General features: G+C 40.2%; 2 protein-coding genes across 3 annotated transcripts; both read left to right on the top strand.

Annotated features, from left to right (window-relative positions):
• Positions 1-311: 311 nt before the first annotated feature.
• kcnk13b (potassium channel, subfamily K, member 13b) lies at positions 312-7,073 on the top strand. 2 transcript variants are annotated; one of them, XM_026341623.1, is made up of 4 exons: positions 312-890; positions 4,117-4,302; positions 4,339-4,904; positions 6,502-7,073. In XM_026341623.1, the coding sequence occupies exons 1-4, from the start codon at positions 554-556 to the stop codon at positions 6,655-6,657; spliced, it is 1,245 nt and encodes a 414-aa protein (XP_026197408.1). In that variant the 5' UTR covers positions 312-553; the 3' UTR covers positions 6,658-7,073. The 2 variants fall into 2 exon arrangements, with proteins under 2 accessions (XP_026197408.1, XP_026197407.1); XM_026341622.1 differs by having other exon boundaries at positions 4,117-4,904.
• A 3,874-nt stretch (positions 7,074-10,947) lies between these two features.
• psmc1b (proteasome 26S subunit, ATPase 1b) lies at positions 10,948-17,527 on the top strand. The gene is made up of 11 exons (XM_026341953.1): positions 10,948-11,000; positions 11,503-11,556; positions 11,958-12,054; positions 12,482-12,606; positions 12,688-12,873; positions 13,196-13,324; positions 13,587-13,683; positions 14,907-15,096; positions 15,430-15,581; positions 15,895-16,049; positions 17,196-17,527. Exons 1-11 carry the CDS (start codon positions 10,998-11,000, stop codon positions 17,328-17,330), a joined length of 1,323 nt encoding a protein of 440 aa, XP_026197738.1. The 5' UTR covers positions 10,948-10,997; the 3' UTR covers positions 17,331-17,527.
• Positions 17,528-18,920: the final 1,393 nt, after the last annotated feature.

Raw genomic sequence — 18,920 nt, 5'->3', positions numbered from 1 at the left:
GGGACTCGTTATCAGATTTTGTTCCTTTGATGCCTTAATAAGTTGACATGGCGGAATTGCTGTCTACAATTAGCTGATTTGTATAAATAGACCTCCCTCGTGGTTAAGAACGGACACAAGCTGGAAGTCCATCCGCATGTTGGTGGTCAATCCGCGGTGCGTAAAACGCGCGCTCTGGGGTGGGGACTTCTTTGGAGGGGATGGACTAGAGAGCGCACAAGCACGACTCTGCATCTACAGGTTGCTGCGCGGATCCCTCGTCCTCTCAAAGCATCTTGGCAGCCTACATCCTAAAAGTGCGACCGCTTGAGACGCGTTTGGCTGAATGGTTTGTTTCTGACTTAGTATGGAGATGCTCATGAGCAGAATGCCAAATCTACAGCCTTGGATAACTCAGCCATAGGCTACATGACCACTTATTTGCCTTAGACAGGACTTTTCTGTTGTAAAGATTATCTCGTTAACGTTTCTTCCGAGGACTGTGCATTTAATTCGAGACCACCATGCCACAGGTCCCTCACTGCAGCTGCACCACGGTGACAATAGCAAAATAATGGCATGTAGGGGCAGCTGCTGCTGCGGCTCCGGTCCAATAAACGAGGATAACGCGAGGTTCCTGCTGTTGGCATTGTTCATCATCATCTATCTCTTGTGCGGGGCCGCCGTCTTCTCGGCGCTGGAGCAGCCAAAAGAGCGAGAAGCGAAGGAGCGCTGGGCGCAGAGGTTCGAGCATTTCAGCCAGAAGTATAACCTGAGTAAGAAAGACTTGAATAACTTCCTCAGGAATTATGAGGAGGCGAACGTAGCGGGGATCCGTGTGGACACCATCAGACCTCGATGGGACTTCACCGGCGCTTTTTACTTCGTGGGAACTGTGGTGTCAACCATTGGTGAGAAGAAGAAATATGCGTAAAAATGCAGTTTCGCATGAACATCTCTCGCCTCGTTTCTGTAAAAACGCCATGATTAAAATGTATCATTATGGCATTATCAGATATTAATTTCAGTTATGTTTTGAGCGTGGTTTCAGCTTCTGTCATAGTTTTCCCTTCTTTGCAAATACTTTAACTAAATCTCCCACATCAAGGCACAATTCTCCTCACTTTTCTGTTTTGAAAGGGTGTGAGCAGCCTGGTTTGGATCAATCAAACATTCACACATAGGGGATAAAACATAGGAAGCAGCTAAATACATGCAATTGACTTTTTCACATGGAGTTTAACTAGTCGTAGCAAAGAAAGTGCAGGTGTAACTAGAAGCAGTTCTCTTTCCTCATCGTGGATATTTTGCTGTACTGTTTGCACATCCACAGGCAAATCTTGAATGATTTAATTAAATTAAACAACACTCCATGTCACAACAATAATAACAACACCAGAAGAGAGCCATCCGCATAAGCATACGCACGTCAGGCATATTGACAATGGACCTATTGATGTTTTGTTGTACTCCATATCTACTCTGGTTTTTCTTACTGTTTCCTCTACTTGATGAATACAACTATTTCAGCATCTTCGGTTAATGGAGTTGATTAACAATGACAGGTAGTTTGACAGGCCCAATGACTAGACGATTGGCATATTCTGCCACCATCATGAATGCACTCACGTGTGTGTCTCGTAACAAGGCTCGGTGGTATCTCTGCTCTTACAGATGGCAGATGCAACATCATAAAACCATTTGGTGATGTCATCACTGTTGCAACCCCCTGCAGAGATACTATATGCTGTAAGAGCCCACCTGTTGCTCTGAATCCAGCTGCCTAAAGTCAGCAAGCGGGGAGACGGTCTAATATTTGATGTAGTCTTGTCAATCTAAGGACTCAGTCTGCATCCTTTTCATCTTCTTCTCAGCTCAGCTCAGTCTTTTTTGGTATATAGCTTTAGGTGAAGCCCTTCACAAACACAGAAGGATTTTTTTGCATGGTGTGGGAGAATACTGTGTGCATTAGAGCGTGGATGAATAAACAGGCTTATACAAGAGAGAATTGCTTCTGTTGATTCTAACAAAAAATACATAAATCTAAGTAAACATTTACTGTATTTGATAACTTGGTACAGTGACTCCCTTGAGTTGCTGAGGAGAGAGATTTCAGGTTCCCCTTGGATCTGTAATTAAAAGTTAAGCAACTCGCATTTGAAGCACTTGTAAGGCTTGGATCAGCATGAAACTCTGTTTAATTGCCAGATCAACAGATGAACAGCTGTTTCAGAAATAAATAGATGATAATTTATTATAAAAAAAAGCCAGAAGAACAAGACTGAAATCAGGGGGGAAGTAAACTGTGTTTATTACCAGGTGCATTTTGGCAAACACCATCCACTCACTGTGTTTACACTTGTCTATTGTGCCAAATTGGCAAAACACGATTTCTCACAAAGTTAAATCAATTATCCTGGCATAGGCTATTTCTAGCTTAGTTATTTAGCTTAGCTTAGCTGGTTAGCTTAGCTTAGCACAAAGAGCGCAAACAGGGGGAAACCGCTCTGTTAGAATAAATTCAGTTTGTTTACACAAAACGCAAAAACTGAAGTGTGGAAACCACAAATTGTATGTAGGAGTATGTGCTGTAGCTACTATTTTAGCAAGTAACATTATGAACCTGACTTACCAGGGACGACAACACCTGAGAAAGCTAGCACACGAAGGTGATGAAAGAGGGGTTTACAGTGTAAAGCTAGCTGTTCTCCCATTTGCGCTAACGTAAGCTAACTGGTTTTCTGGCTATAGCCACATTTCTAGACTATTGTCATGCACGTATAAGTGTAAATGATATATATCAAAGAGAAATATCTAGCAGTCATATTTCTTTTTTCTTTTCGAAAGTGCTTTTGTGAGAAAACAAGTCAGGAGTCTTTAGCATCACCCAGCACCTCCATTAACACCCACCGTTTTTAGAGCTTTTGTTCCCGACAGCCAGACTGACACAGGTGTCATATTGACACCGCGGCACGCCGTTTCTCTCTTTCTTTCATGTATATTACATTAAACAAGCCAAATGACTCATCAAAATCCCATTTAACCAGGTTTGCAAAATGAGCAGGAAAGAAAAAAAGGGCCCTATAAAATCAAGCCCGTTTGACTTTATCGTTGTGTTTGGAAGAAAACTCAAAGCTCAATTAGCACCTAGAGAACCAATTTGAATGTGGAGGCAATCAAATTCTCCACAAGAAGCCTGCCTCTGAGGCAATTAGTCATATTGGAGACTGCATTTTTCATCACTAGCAATTCAGTAACTTATATCTTTGCTTTTCTGTTGGAAATGGGCCTTGTTTTGTAATAATTTACAGCCTCTATCCCTGCAAATAATCAATTTGTCCCATAACAAAACATCATGCATGTCACTGTAATCGCCAACTGAACAGGGAGAGCAAACAGACAGGCTGTGCCTCACTGGGCTTTCGGTGTTAAATGAGCGATGAAAAGGAGACATCACTGAGATTGGTACAGTCGATAGAGAGACCTCTCACTTCAAATGTCTTTTTATTCATCTGTCAGTTCACAAGAGACGGCGGAAAAGCCGCACACAAACACCATCTCGGTTTCCCTTGGGGTGCAATCAGTCAGGGTTTGAACCTTTCAAAAAGGCGACGGTCAGATTGAGACCGTGAGGCGGCACCTAATAATTGTGAGGAATACAGTGGAACGTACAGTGACAAACCAACAATTTGGGGCTGATTGCTGTGATGTGGTGGGACTCAAAGCACCTCAGCTCTTAAAGTGAAGTGTGTGTGAGAGAAAGCCGAAGAGGGAGAGAGGGAGAAGGTGTCACCAATAGCAACCCAGTGAAACGAACTAGAAAGTTACATTTTTATTTAGGAGAGGGGGGAAGACAGCAGCAATTAGTTGTGTTTGTTAATGACAGAGAGGAACTGAGTTTAGTTTTAATGATGAGTCAGAACAGCTAGAGGCAGCATCATTGTTTAGTCTTCGGATAATCCATTCATTAACTTTGAGCACTTAAGTGTGTGTGAAGGTAAAATTCAAACACTGAGTAAGAGTGAGCAAAAGCTTGTAGGTAATGGGTTGATGTGAAAGAATGCTGTTTCATCTTGTCTCAATATCAGTAGAAGGATTTCTTCTTATGGCATGTTTATGTTTTTATATCTATCTCAGGGTTTGGGATGACTACCCCTGCCACCATTGGAGGAAAAGTCTTCCTGATGTTTTATGGCCTGCTCGGCTGCGCAGCCACCATCCTCTTCTTCAATCTCTTTCTAGAGCGCGTCATCACCATCATCGCTGTCGTCCTCAAGTCTTGCCACGAGCGGCGCCACAGCAATGTCGTGCTACCGCAAAATGGTCGTAGAGTCTCCGAGGGAAACAGAGCAGGTGGAGCTACAGCAGGTGGAGGAGAAAAAGGTGAGGATCTGGCTGGCTGGAAACCATCAGTCTACTGCGTCATGCTCATTCTAGGAGCAGCAGCCATCTTGGTGTCCTGCTGCGCCTCGCTCATGTACTCAGCAGCTGAGGGTTGGGGCTACTTGGACTCGCTCTACTTCTGCTTTGTGGCCTTCAGCACCATCGGTTTTGGAGATATGGTGAGCAGCCAAAGGGTCGTCTACGAGGGTCATGCTACCGCAGCTTATCGGCTGGGCAACTTCTTCTTCATCCTGACCGGCGTCTGCTGCATCTACTCGCTCTTCAACGTCATCTCCATCGTCATCAAGCAAGTCCTCAACTGGCTGCTGAGGAGGCTGGAGGCCCCGTGTCGATGCTGTTTCCCCAGGAGGGGTCACCATCCACACAGGCATCCACGACGGAATGTGGTGGCCCCAGGTCACCTGCGTGCTCGCAGAGGCCCGTCCATTGAGACTGACGCCATCAATGACAGCGAGACTGACACTGGACGCAGGATGTCTGGGGAGATGATCTCCATGAGAGACTTTTTAGCAGCTAACAAGGTAAGAGCTATAGGTTTGCAGAGGGCTGTGGCTGACTGGTTGGATATAATCCCATGTTATTAGGCTTGTCATTTACTCCAAGAGTAATTTAATTTAAGTGCTCACATGAGCAGCAGAAAGAGCAGCCAGTAATCTTGGACTCATATTTACTGCAGTCATTAAGTCCTTCTTCATCATCAATTGCTTGTCATTATTAGGGGCACTGATTTTTGAATGCTCTCTGGCAGCACTAGTATCAATGCAGAAACGTAAGCAAATATATGCATGAAAAAGTGGGACTGGGTCTGTTTTTCATTATATGACATATGTCTATGTTTATTCCAATGCAGAGATATAATCTCTAGATTGTCCAATACACATATCAAAGTGTCTTAATCAAGGTTGTCATGGAAACAGTCATAAACATCAGTTAATGATTATGAATCTAGCATGGTTTGGTTCTGCTGCGGCTCAAAGACTATTTAACAGAACATGGTTAGGTTTAGTATAACAACTGTGGTTTTGGTGAAGTACTTCCTTAATATTACAGGACCATTGTTGTCATTGTTACGATAATGAATATTCCAATTTGGTCTCCATTTTTAAAATCACAAAATAGCTTGTACAAATTTTGATTCAGCCACAGCTTCAACAAATTGGTCTACTACTTTGCTCAGCAATTTACATATTTGTACGGCCGAAGTGAGACAAAAATGAAGGTTCAGTCTGCCTCTCTGGCTAGTCTGTCTGTGAACATTCATTCTAAAAGAACACCTGCAAAGTGTGAGGAGATGGATTTGTACATGTTGTACTTTATGAAAGAGTAAGAGAGCGAGAACAGAGTGAGGGGTGAAGGGAAAGAGATGGAGAATACACATTTAACATGTCAGGATGCTGCTGCACAAGGTAACATGCTGACCTTTTAATTTTCAAACAAGGACCACTGAACGCTGCTAATCGATAGGAAGTTACAAGTTCATAACTTGTTATACAAGTATACAAGTGAGTAGGTGATAAATTCAATATGGATTTTGTTTCTATGTTGCAGCTGTTTTTCTAAATTGACAATGTGGTTAAAATCTTAGAAGCATATCTCTGAACACTGAATGGTCTTTATGATCCTTTATTTTTTATCTTGCTGTGGTGTTTGATCCTAGTTTGAAAGAAGTGGTCAATGTGGACAATCATTCAATTCCAATGCACTTGGAGTATTTAGCCACATTACAATAAGCTGCAAAGATGAATAGAAATACACACAGATGTGTTTAAAAGAACATTAACTTGATTTAATGTTAACTGTAAATGTAAAACGGCATCAATCGTGTTCATTCTCACACATTACTTATTACAGTAATGTGAAAAATCAAAGGTTAGTGTGTGGGAGACTAAATATCTAGTGTCTGTCAGTCACACTTGTTTAGCATTTGTTGTCTTTGTTCACTTAAATGGGCACACCAAAGGAGAGGAAAACCACCATCTGCTATCTTTGTATCACACCTGTGAAATCAGATGTGCCTGCCGCCAACACATTGTCCTACGTCTTGTCTCACAAGATTTGCAAAACAGACAGCAAACATTTCCTCATCTGTTGATTTCTTTATGTCTTTCCTCTCCACAGGTGAACCTAGCCATTATGCAGAAGCAGCTATCGGAGATGGCCATTGGGCACCCGCGGCAGCCCAGCTCCAGTTCCCATCAGAACGGATTCTCGGGAGGTGTGGGCGCCCTTGGCATCATGAACAACCGGCTGGCAGAGACTAGCGTGGACAGATAGGGGAAACAGCGTGAATGGTTTTCAAATGATACAAAAGGCTGAAAGAATGAGACTAAGGGTTGAGAGCTGAACTGAGAGGTGTACAAGACTGAATTCATGACTACATAATACATCCTTTCTGTCAACCAGTGGGTTGACCCTCAGCTATGGATTAGAATCAAACCATCTCAGACCACCTTTGCTACATGAAAGATGCATGATAGTCTGTAGGAGTCTCACATCTGGATCAATCTCTGGAGTGCTGGAATGTTCCCAGATGAGGAGCTCAGTTTCCATGGTGATAAAAAAAGCTCTTGTATCCACGCTTTAAAGACGATGATGCACTACAACACTACTTCACACCTAACCACAACTTCCACTCATCTGCAGTACTTTATACTCAGTATGACTCTGCCCACATCCATGCTGTATCTGTAAAGGAGCATTAATGAGAGAAAAACTTCAATAAAATGGGTGTTTCTTGGTTTTGTGTCTAACAGTAGTTATTACATAAACCGCAGTGTTATGGAGAAAATGAAAAAGAAGCCCAATTCATGGGTAATGTTTTCCTTTAATGCCGAACACATAATTTTCCAATCAGATGATCAATGACTCTCACATTCACATCATTCACCACTCAGACAAATGTTTCACTGCTGTATTATATCCCATTCAATAGCCACTATCTTTGGCTCTGATTTCATTCATTATCACAATAATAGAAGACAAATCCCCCAAAAGAACCTCATTACAACTCATACAAACCTGTTGCGTTGAATAGAGAGTGAGATGGAAACTATAATTTGACACTGCTCTTTACTTTAGGGGTTGCACATTATCCAAGATGTGAGGACATTTTCCAACCCTAATGTTGTCCAGGCCTGTAGGTGGTTGATATTGATATGAATGAAGTGAAACAAGTCGCCCTAGGACTCATTATTTGATTGTAGCGAGTTAGTTTTTATTTTATTATCCTACAGTATGGACTCACGGTAAGTGCAACAAAAAGGCAAAAAGATGTGATAATGCCATTAATAACATGCCTGTAATGTGAAACCTTCAAGAATCTGAGAACTAAAAACTTGTGGACACCACGTTATGCTTGATATAGAAAGAAATCATCAATTGTTTTTGTAAAAACACCTGAGAGGGTGAAATTACAGAAAAAGCAGGTCCACCCTGGTCCACCAGCTGAGCTTTTAGACGTGTCAGTTCAGTGTGTCTGGTTTCCAGAGAACAGAGAGAAAACCTCCTTTGGAGTTTCCTTGATACAACAACCACCTAAAAACCTGCAAAGTATGTGCTATGATTTTACAAGGTTATCGTGATCTTTTAGGATGATTTCCAATGGTTGTAAGAATATTATATCTGTGAGTCATCTGCTGCAAATATCCTTTGCAGTTAACAGCAAAAACTGAGAAGAAAGAGGTGAGATCTAGATGGCATATGGCTTTAAGAAAATACTATAAGCAGAGTAAAGAACACATTTGTATAACAGGAAGACACACAATGTAATTAATTTTTTTCTAAATCCTTCCCAGAAAGAGTGATTTTCCAGCCATAGCTTAGCAACAGCAACTAGGCACAACAGACCCGTGGAGCCTTGAATTTTTCAACGTGAAGCAGTGTGCACAGGACATAATTACAGAAAAACTGTCCGTTTTTTTTTCTGAATTTAATAGTGTCTTTGTGTAGCCTTTCCAGAACAAACAGCACACAAGCAAAAGTGAGGTGAGTGTGTTATACAGTGTTTTTATCTGATTGTTCTCCGCTGTGTGGAGTGTAGGTTAAAGTTAAAGGTCTGGGTCTTTATGGGATTTAGGGAAGTTTACACTCCAACTATATGTAGAACTTTAAACTTTAGTATAATATCAAATCTATTATATATGAATTTAAAATAAAAAAAATCAGCTGAAGAAGCTAAACTGTACAATATAATGTACAGCATCATTTTAGCCAGAATCACTAGCAACTGGTCTGAAATGAACTCAACTAAACTGACTGTCAACAACAACAAAAAGGTGCTGGTGGTGCACAGGGGACAGATAAAGCAACTTAAATTCATCCATTTCAAACGGCACTTTGTATTTATTGTTATACACTATACTTTCAAATGCAAGATCTTGTAAGGATATTCAAGGCGAATCAAATCCATACTGTCCTTTATGTAGTAGTACATGTGAACACTTTCCTCTAAAGTACTTCATACTAAAATTAAGAATAGCAGCTACATATTGAGCAAGCCAGTTCATTAACAGCAGAGAGGGAGAAAATAACACAGATCTGAACAAATCCCTAAACACTGAAATCCAATATATTTTACAGAGCTGACAAAAATAACTAGAATCTAGCAGCCTCCACTCTTTGCTATGGAGACAATTTCACTTGAATAATCGGATCCACTATGTAGAAAGATACTGCTTTCTCATTGCTAGTATGCATGAAAACGCACGCCACATGCACACACACACACACACACACACACACACACACACACAAAATTGCCTAATAGAGAATCAGAGAATATGTCATAGGAGCTGTGCCTACACAGATAATAATAGCTTTGAACAAATGCCTGTGTGTTCCTGTCTGTTTGTCTGACTCTGTAACAAATACACATGTGCATGCTGCAGACGAGACCCGGACAGATGCAGACAAAGACTCTTTGTTAAAGGTTTTTTTTCAAGTCACGAAAACTCCCAGAGAGTTACTGACACTGCATTTGTATCCACTGTGTTGTTGTGACAATTTGAAACACAGTGTAATGTCATTTGGGAATTTGACAGCGTGGTTGGTTCCATTCTGCTGCAGAGTTGATTAATGTTACTCCACCAGTCACGTTTAAGTAGGAATAATAGTTTAGTATTATACTCTGTGGTCACTTTATTAGGTACATTTGTACACTCTAATCTGAAGCAATCCATCAAAACAGCTCTGTCATGAATTCTACTTTTACAAGGTTATTGTTTTCTCCTTTTTTGTTTAAATGGTCAGATAGCTGATAATTATACTATAATGTTTGTAAATGGGTTCATAGTGTGTGATGGAGTTGGTAAGAGGTGTTTCTAATGTTCTGTTTTCCTCATTTATGTAAATAGGGTGTACCTAATAAAGTGGCAAGTGAGTGAATGTTATATGCGTGAAGACTCATTGCACCTGAGCAAAGACACGATGCATATGTGACTACATTTATAGCAGATCTGAGAATTACTTGTGTTCTTTTTATGTTTGAATTATGACATTTTGCTGGCCAAAACCAGTGATCTATGCAATAATGTAATTTTAGACAGTGGGCACAATGATACAGAGTCATTTTAGGGTCAAGCAATGGCTTTGCACACATACAGTATACAGACAGGTCCGATCAGAGAGATTAGCTGCACCAACAGTGGCAGCTCTGCACAATTAGCTAATTACCTTAATTAATCAATTAGGATGGAAGTAATGTGTAGTCGCTGCCATTGTATTATTATTAATTTATCATGAGTATGACAGGGGATGCCAAATGGCAAGCAAGCAAATGAAACAGTCTATGTGAATGACCGTAAGATACATGTGGCACGTGGTGCACATACACAGCTAAGAATGCATTTGTACAGTAATGAAATCAAAAAGAGAAGATATTTCTTTAGTTTTATTCAATCCATACTGTTGAGCACCCATGTCCATACCTTGTATATGGTATTAACTGTACGGTGCTTTGCTTCATATTTCAATTTCTGACTTGCCTTGTTTAATTTCCCTCTGTCATCTAAGTTAAGATTTTTGTGACGTACGATAAAGTAATATTTTGTGTTGCTTAGCATGACTACTAGGATGACACAAGATTAATAATCAGCCACTGTGTGCAATAATGTGCTAATATCCATAAAAAATGGCATGGCATGTTATGTTTGTTAAAAAGTGTCGAATAAAGTTCAAAAGAACAGACAGAAATCAAAGCATTGAGACTTGAATGTGTTATGTCATCACAATATATTTTTTTAAAAGTGAATTAATTCTCTTTAGCAGAGCTTCCTAAACAATTCAAACTATATTATTGGCAGAAATATTTCAACCAAATAACTTTACTGTACAGGAAACGTGTCAATGACGTCACCACAGCTGTCAAAAAATAAAGCAATGTCCCGGATGTCATAAGCGCTATAACACTTGCTAAACTTTGATTTAAAAATAAAAGTTAATCAATTCTTCAATTTATCCAATCTTTAAATTATCTTATTTATACAGATAAATTAAGTCAGTGTAGTAAATTTAAATAAACATGTTTTCGGGGTTGGTATTTGCTTTTTTCCGCCTTGAGGTTTTGGTCTTACAGAGTTGCCGTATCCTCTGACGTCACTTCAGAGCGACAAGCAACAATGGTAAGTGAGCAAGCAAATTTCTTGACTGCTCGTATATGTAATTGACGAAAACGTATTATTCTTCAATAAATCATTACTCTCAGTGCTTGAAATGTTAGCATCTATGTTGTAAATACGTTTTATGTCTTATCTGTGAAGTAACAACATAACTAAAACAATGTAACAACCTACTAGCGGAGTCCTAGCTGCGTTAGCTTTCCTCCTCGGTTGCAGCAGTCGTTATTCTACGTTAGTTAGCTCTTAGTATCAAGGCTCTGTTTTGTCCCTGGTGGTTTTTCGGAAATATTATAGGTGACACTTGTAAAGTTGGTTGTTCTATCAATACTGGATAAATAATCCCAGTCGAATCTAGCTATGCTAGCAGGTAACGGTGCCGTGACTTAATTATACAGTAAACAGCTCAGCTAACAAGCAATTCAATCATGGGTTGTGTATCACGGTGTTTTGATATCTGCGTTATCTGGTTTTCTCATATATAATAAGATATTTCATCTTTTTCCAGGGTCAGAGCCAGAGTGGAGGACACGGTCCAGGGGGAGGCAAGAAGGATGACAAGGTGAGAGTCACACAGCCGATGTTAGCTAACGTTAGCCGAACATTTGAACCTGCTAGTTTTGGTCTTTAAATGTATTGATAAATTAATTCATTCATTCATTTTCCGTACTGACTGAATTTAGATGGTTTTAAACAAATTAAATCGCAACAACATGGTGAAGGCCATTAGTTAATTTCTAGATGCATCTGAAAAACCCTCCACACTCAGAGCTTTATGTGAAGAGTGAAAATATCTATGGAGGTTGTGTATGACAAAATTAATTTAAATTATGGTGAAATTTGAAACTTGTGCTGCTATATAAATAATGGTATTGCTACGTGTTTGATGCTCTGAGAAATGTAAACACCATGGTTAATTGGTTTCTGGCTATTGCTTTTGTTACATTTCACATTTAAATGCAGGATAAGAAGAAGAAATACGAGCCTCCAATTCCCACCAGAGTTGGCAAGAAAAAGAAGAAGACCAAGGGGCCAGATGCAGCCAGCAAACTGCCATTGGGTAAGGAAGGAGAAGCATTTAACTGTTGTTGCCAGTCCCATTTTTTTCAGCTGTCAGTTAATATGTAGTAATTGTTTAGTTCTCAAGTGTACTTCTCCTGCTACTTTGTTTTCTCTAAACTCTTTATTCCTTTTTTGGTGTTCTTGTTTGTTAGTGTGTCTCATATTTTTTTTGTCCGGCTGCTCTCACTGTGTCATTGATTGTGTGCAGTCAGCAGTCTTTCTTCAATATTCAGCTTGAGCTCACTGGGTACAATTGAGGATGCTGTTAAAATGTATATGTGACACCCCTGGTGGAGAGACAGTCATGTAGAGGCAAAGTCTTTAGAATAAGTAGATATTACTGTATGAGATTGAGGTATAATTTATTATGTTGGTATAATTATTTATGTAAAATTTACACTTGCTGGCCTATGTTTGTTTTTTAGTCACCCCTCACACTCAATGCCGTTTGAAGCTGCTAAAGCAGGAGCGGATCAAGGACTACCTTCTGATGGAGGAAGAGTTCATCAGAAACCAAGAGCAGATGAAACCTCTGGAAGAGAAACAGGAGGTCAGCCTTTATAACCCAAGTTCCTTACATGCTTTTTGCAGCAAATATGGGTACAATAATTAACTTTATGTTTTTTAATAGGAGGAGAGGTCAAAGGTGGATGACCTGAGGGGAACCCCTATGTCTGTGGGCACTCTGGAGGAAATCATCGATGATAACCATGCCATTGTTTCCACCTCAGTAGGATCAGAGCACTACGTCAGTATCTTGTCCTTTGTGGATAAAGATCTTCTTGAGCCAGGATGTTCTGTCCTGCTCAACCACAAGGTAATGTACAGCTTTAGGCTTACTTGTGTTTGTGTCTGATTCAAGACAATAAACTAGATATATTTACAGCTATGACATATTTAGCCATAACTAGAAAACTATCCTGAACTGTGTATAAAGGATGTCAAGTTGTGCCTTAATCCAAATCTTGTTGATACTGTAGAGAGTCCAATAAGATACAATGTATTTACCTGAATGTTGATAAAATATGTATCTGACACTTTTGTACACTACTCTGTGCTAATAAGACATCTATAAATTAAACAAGGAATTATCAAATTCATATTATCAAATGTTGATGTGTACGTATGTAACCATGTAGGTCCACGCTGTGATTGGGGTACTGATGGATGACACTGATCCCTTGGTTACGGTAATGAAAGTGGAGAAAGCCCCACAAGAAACCTATGCGGACATTGGAGGACTGGACAATCAGATCCAGGAGATCAAGGTACGTCATAAAGGCACTTTAACCTGTCAGGGAATAAAAGAATACACACACTGGCATTTTCCTAAAATGATATTAAACTAATAGAACCAAGAAAAAATGTTATTGACTTCAACATTAATTAAAATGAATATTTGACCAATGAATAACAAATTAAGGAAAGTTAAGCACTAGACCAAAACCTTGCCTATAATCAACAGTTGAACTGAAAGTACAGAGTCTTTTCCTTAAACTTGGAAGCTTTGTTTTGTATTATTTTAAACAGGAGTCAGTGGAGCTCCCCCTCACCCATCCAGAGTATTATGAAGAAATGGGTATTAAGCCCCCCAAAGGTGTCATCTTATATGGACCTCCTGGCACAGGTAAGCTCTCATGAAACATGTTATCAACAGTAGTTTACCTTCAGCCTCTTCAGACATTCATGACCTTTATTGCTTGGTTAATGAGATTTTAAGAACAGATTTTACTTTTAAATTGTTAAATTACTTTTTCAATGCAGTTTTTCCCCAGTTCACACTGGCTGTGGACTGAAAAAAAAAATCACAGTGACTACTCTCATTCTCCTCAATAACATTAGTCTCAGTCTAAGGCTGATGGCACATTTCAGAGAGCCCGCAGGGGGCAAGTGGGGATTTTTTTTTTCTTATTTATTTATTTTACAATTGATGAATGTGTTTTGAATAATTACATATGTGTAAGAGTGAACTACAGAAAGACAGTTGGAAGCCGGTGACAGTCTCTCGTCTTCCCTGTTGCGGTGCCCTTTATAAAAAATAGTCCCTAATGGAATTCATCTGTGAATTCAAACTGGGATAACTACACGTTTATCTTAGGATTTCTCTTGGAGAAGGATTAATACTAATGTGAGTGAACTTGAAGATTAGGTTAGGCCATATACACTGGGGTCCAAAGTTCTGAGACCAAAGGTCTGCAATATTTTCATGAAAACCTGGATAGAATCACAAACAGTGAGGAATAGCAAACACAAGAAGTTTAAAATTAATTCATTCATTTGTTTAAACTTTCAGACGTGTCACTCTTGCTTAAAGCACACTGCACAATATGATTGCTGAAATAACAAACAAGATTTCACCACAGTTTGTTGTAAAGGAGAATATGATACATTTTGATAGTGGTTCCTGGTATGAAGCAAAACCAGTAGGGTTTTTATTACAATCTATTGCTGCGACATATTATGGCCATTTTGACTTTTGTCTGCTTATTCAGAAATATATAGAGAAACATTTTGTAATGTGTTTTTGTAAATCTGTAAATGAGAAAGTTCCTAAATTACTTTCAGGGTTTTACTAAACTGTCTCTGTGTGCTTGAATGTCACGTTACAATTGGTGAAGAAGACAGTGACATTTTATAGCTGCTTTAAATTCAAGAAATAAAAAATGACAAAACTTATAAAATGATGACATTTTTAGTGAAAATGCTAAAAGTGCATACAAGTGTTGATGCAGGAAACTTGTTGGAAAAGTGATTTTTAGACTGTGTTTTACTCTGATGTAGTTCTTGTACTTTTATGCTAAAGAAGTACTTTGAAATGCACTCACTAATCTTTGCTCTGTTGTGTTACAGGCAAAACACTGCTCGCCAAGGCCGTTGCCAATCAGACATCAGCTACCTTCCTGCGTGTGGTGGGCTCAGAGCTGATCCAGAAGTACCTGGGAGACGGACCTAAACTGGTGCGAGAGCTGTTCAGGGTGGCAGAGGAACACGCACCCTCCATCGTTTTCATTGATGAGATTGATGCTATCGGCACTAAGAGGTACGCAGAGGTCTTCTTAAAGCAGTTAGAGTGAGACAATCAGTGCTGTGATAATGTACACTGGCTGACCTAAATGAATGAGCCTGTACATTAGTTTGCTTGGGATATTGACCGGCTTAAATAATAAATGAGTATGTATATATAGTTAATGTCCATATATATGGACCCAGCTTTTTACCTCAGATAGACAAGACTGCGAACAGCTCCATTAAAATTGTAGTGATGACAAGACCACATGATGGATGAAGCTTCAAGTCCTTAAGTCCTTGAATGTAGGGTGGGGGAAATGGATTCCATGCATTTTTAAGAAATAATTACCTGTTCTGTGTGCAGGTATGACTCTAACTCTGGAGGTGAGAGGGAGATCCAGAGGACCATGCTGGAGCTGCTCAATCAGCTGGACGGCTTCGACTCGAGGGGAGACGTGAAAGTCATCATGGCCACCAACAGGATAGAAACTCTGGATCCAGCCCTCATCAGACCTGGTCAGTAGGAGTGTGATTGGATTTCACTAGGCCTGCCTCTGTCAGCGATTGGCTGTCAACTCACATATCTACAGAGTACTGGAAATTTGGAAAATGGCTGTATTCTGCTGAGTCACAGCAAGTTCAAATGATGTCTCTTTGGCAGATGCTGTTTAAAACACAGGTTGATGCTGAAGCAGGTCACATATATCAGGATGAATAAACTTAAACTTAAAACTAAGAAAATCTTTCACATTATTATTCCTGAAAGAATAGTAAATAAGTAATTAAGGTTGCAGAATAATGGGAAAAACTTCTTCTCTCCTCACCTCAGGGAGAATCGACCGTAAGATTGAGTTTCCTCTGCCAGACGAGAAAACCAAAAGGAGGATCTTCCAGATCCACACCAGCCGCATGACATTGGCAGATGATGTCACCCTTGATGACCTCATTCTGGCTAAGGATGACCTATCGGGAGCAGACATCAAGGTAAAAGCAAGACTGGTGATTCTGAAAAGCCAAATGATTTCCTCGCTGGTCCCATTAGTCCCACAAGCCAATTTCCACTATCAGCCACGTTGTTGATAGGGAGCCTACAAATATTGGTATTTGTACATTCTCATAAACATCAGAGTAGATTAGTAAAATATATTACAGAACTGTAGATGTTTTTTTTTTTTACGTCTTGTGGGTTTTTTTATTTATTTATTTTTCCACCCTCACACTTGCACCTGCCTGGCTCTGACCCCGTGACCATGTATTGATTACCAGTATGTAAGTTCAGATGATCTTAGCAGCGAGACAGTTTGTGCCGTGGCGCAGCAGAAAGGTGGAAACAAAATGTATCAGTTTACAGTTTAACCATCAGTGCTCATTTTGTAAACTATTCTCTTATCAACAACAGTCATTTTACTAGAAGGTTCAAAAGTGTTGACTGTGTGTTTCCTCTACTGCCCTCCTGTGGGTTTTTGCAGCATGACTGCAGCAAGTTTCTGGTGTCCTCTGATGTTACTCTCATTGTTGCTATTTAATTTGTTTAACATGAAATATAATTAATGGCAGTGTTCAGGAATTTTAAATGAACTAAAGCACACAATTCTAAAGAGAGAACCCTAAACCCAAACTCCTGCATTTTGATGGTCAAACAGCCCTGTGGGTTTGAGAAGTGGCTGTTCCACAGTTCATCCTGTGGTATCGAATTAAGCCTTAAAGAATTAGTTTTAAAGACAATGAGTTGTGGTTGAATGGAAGTAGAAAGAACACCTATAGTCACCTTTCAATCATTACAAATTAAATATTTAGAATAGGGTATTATGTTACCTATGGTTAAGAGCATTGTCAAACAACCTAAAGTGTATCTAGAGTAGTGTTTCTGTTTTTTCTGCAAAAAATGCATTTCCATGACATTCGTTTTCCTCCGTTGACTTTTATGCACATCTTACTAGTTCACCCTGTTATGCAGGAAAGCTAAACACACAAACAACATATTCTATTACTTTTTGTTTAGACTAAGGCCTGTAACCAGGTCTACATATTTACATAAGTACACAGAGCCTTCTTATTTTTTTCTTCTTTCACATAAACATTTGTTAAAGCCCAAATTAAACTTGACACTTGTTCCTCTCTGTCCTCCAGGCCATCTGCACAGAGGCAGGCCTCATGGCTTTGCGGGAGCGCCGCATGAAAGTCACCAACGAAGACTTCAAAAAGTCCAAGGAGAACGTCCTGTACAAGAAGCAGGAGGGCACGCCGGAGGGCCTCTACCTCTAACCTTCAAACTTTTCAGTCTCTCCCGCCCCCACCCTCACCTCCATCGCCGCGTGAAAGAGAGGAGGCAGCACTGGAGTTGTCTGTCTCCCCAGAGAGAGTTTTGATATATTTTGTGCACGTCCTGTCTGGCTTATCCCACTCTCCTGTTACTGTTATGTGTTCAGATAATAAATAAAATGACTGGTCGTAGTGTGTTAGTCATCGTTTCTATGCGCTTTACTTACAGGAGCATTTTAGCTTGCAGCAGCCTCTAAAATCCTGCTTGTAAAGAAGCAGCATCTGTTGACGTCTGCTCTTTATTAGATTCCTCTATGTTGAGTTCATCGCTGGGCTGTGATATCTTGAGATAATTAATCACATGAATTATGCAGCTGGTTCCGTCCATGTGTTGTCGCCCTTAGTGTCACAAACGGAATCAGTTGTATCGATATGCAAACTCACGTTTGCTTTCTTACGGGCCCTCTTGCAGACATGATGTACCTGTTATTGACAAAGGCCTGAAGGAATTTCCTGTCCTGTCATTTAAAATAAACACTGCTTGCTAATTGCTACAATATTCAATATGACTCTCGCACACTTGTCGACAGCGCAGATGTCGAGCTAACAAAATGAGATGAAAAACCTGACTGTAGCATTTTACTTGGACATCGCCTCCAGCAGCTGCATAATGTCAATGCACTAATGCCTCTCTCTGAAGTGTTTAAAGGGGACCGTTTGTAAGCAGGAGAGGGAGGTTAAAGTGAGTTTCTGCACACAACATATCTGTGGCAAGGAAATGAGATTTTGCTGCCTTCTGTTCAGATCAGCCTGTAGGTTATTACAGCACAGTTAAGTAAATCCAGCTAAGCTGCCCTTGCTGCAGTCTGACATGCGGAGAACAGCAGCGTTGATTTAATTCCTCTTGATGTGGAGCCATGTGTAACTCAGTGCTCAGCAGAAAGTGGCCCCATGCAGCAAGCGTCCAACCACTTTACGGGGCCTTTTTTTTTTTTTTTTTTGGCGCTTCAGTGAGCTGCCGTTGTGCTGCAGCCCCCTCCTCAGAAACACTCTTTATTAAATCAGTCACGCATTTCAACCGCAGCTCACCCTACATCACAGCACATTCAGCAAATGGGAGGCAAACAAACAAACAAACAAACATTTAAATCAAGAATGGCGTGCTGTTCCACAAACGCTGCAGGAGTTACAAGAACAGGGGTGGTGCGTTTGCTCTGTCAGCTCAAGGCGATCTCTTAGGATCGGTATTTTCTAAACCGCCCCCGTGAGCGCAGGACACTGATGGGGGATGATACAGTAGGGCAGACCAATGTGCTGGCATTCTCTGAAATGTCACATCCACGTTATTGTTCACTTGGGATGTGTACATTGTGCTCTAGTTAATGTAGCTCTGCGTAACAGCAAATCAAAGTATTATTTTCACATTTCTTATCCATTTTAATGCACATGAATGGACACAGAACTTCTAAAACCTCAAGTCGTGCCTCCCAACTTCCTGCTGAACATCCCGCAACCTGAATGATGACAGCCACGTTCGACTAATCCTCAACAGATACCTGAGCCATATTCCAGATAAAAAACAATGATCACCTT

Source organism: Anabas testudineus, chromosome 24 (assembly GCF_900324465.2).
Source record: "Anabas testudineus chromosome 24, fAnaTes1.2, whole genome shotgun sequence".
NCBI lineage: Eukaryota > Metazoa > Chordata > Actinopteri > Anabantiformes > Anabantidae > Anabas > Anabas testudineus.
This window is presented reverse-complemented; position numbering and strand designations above follow the sequence as displayed.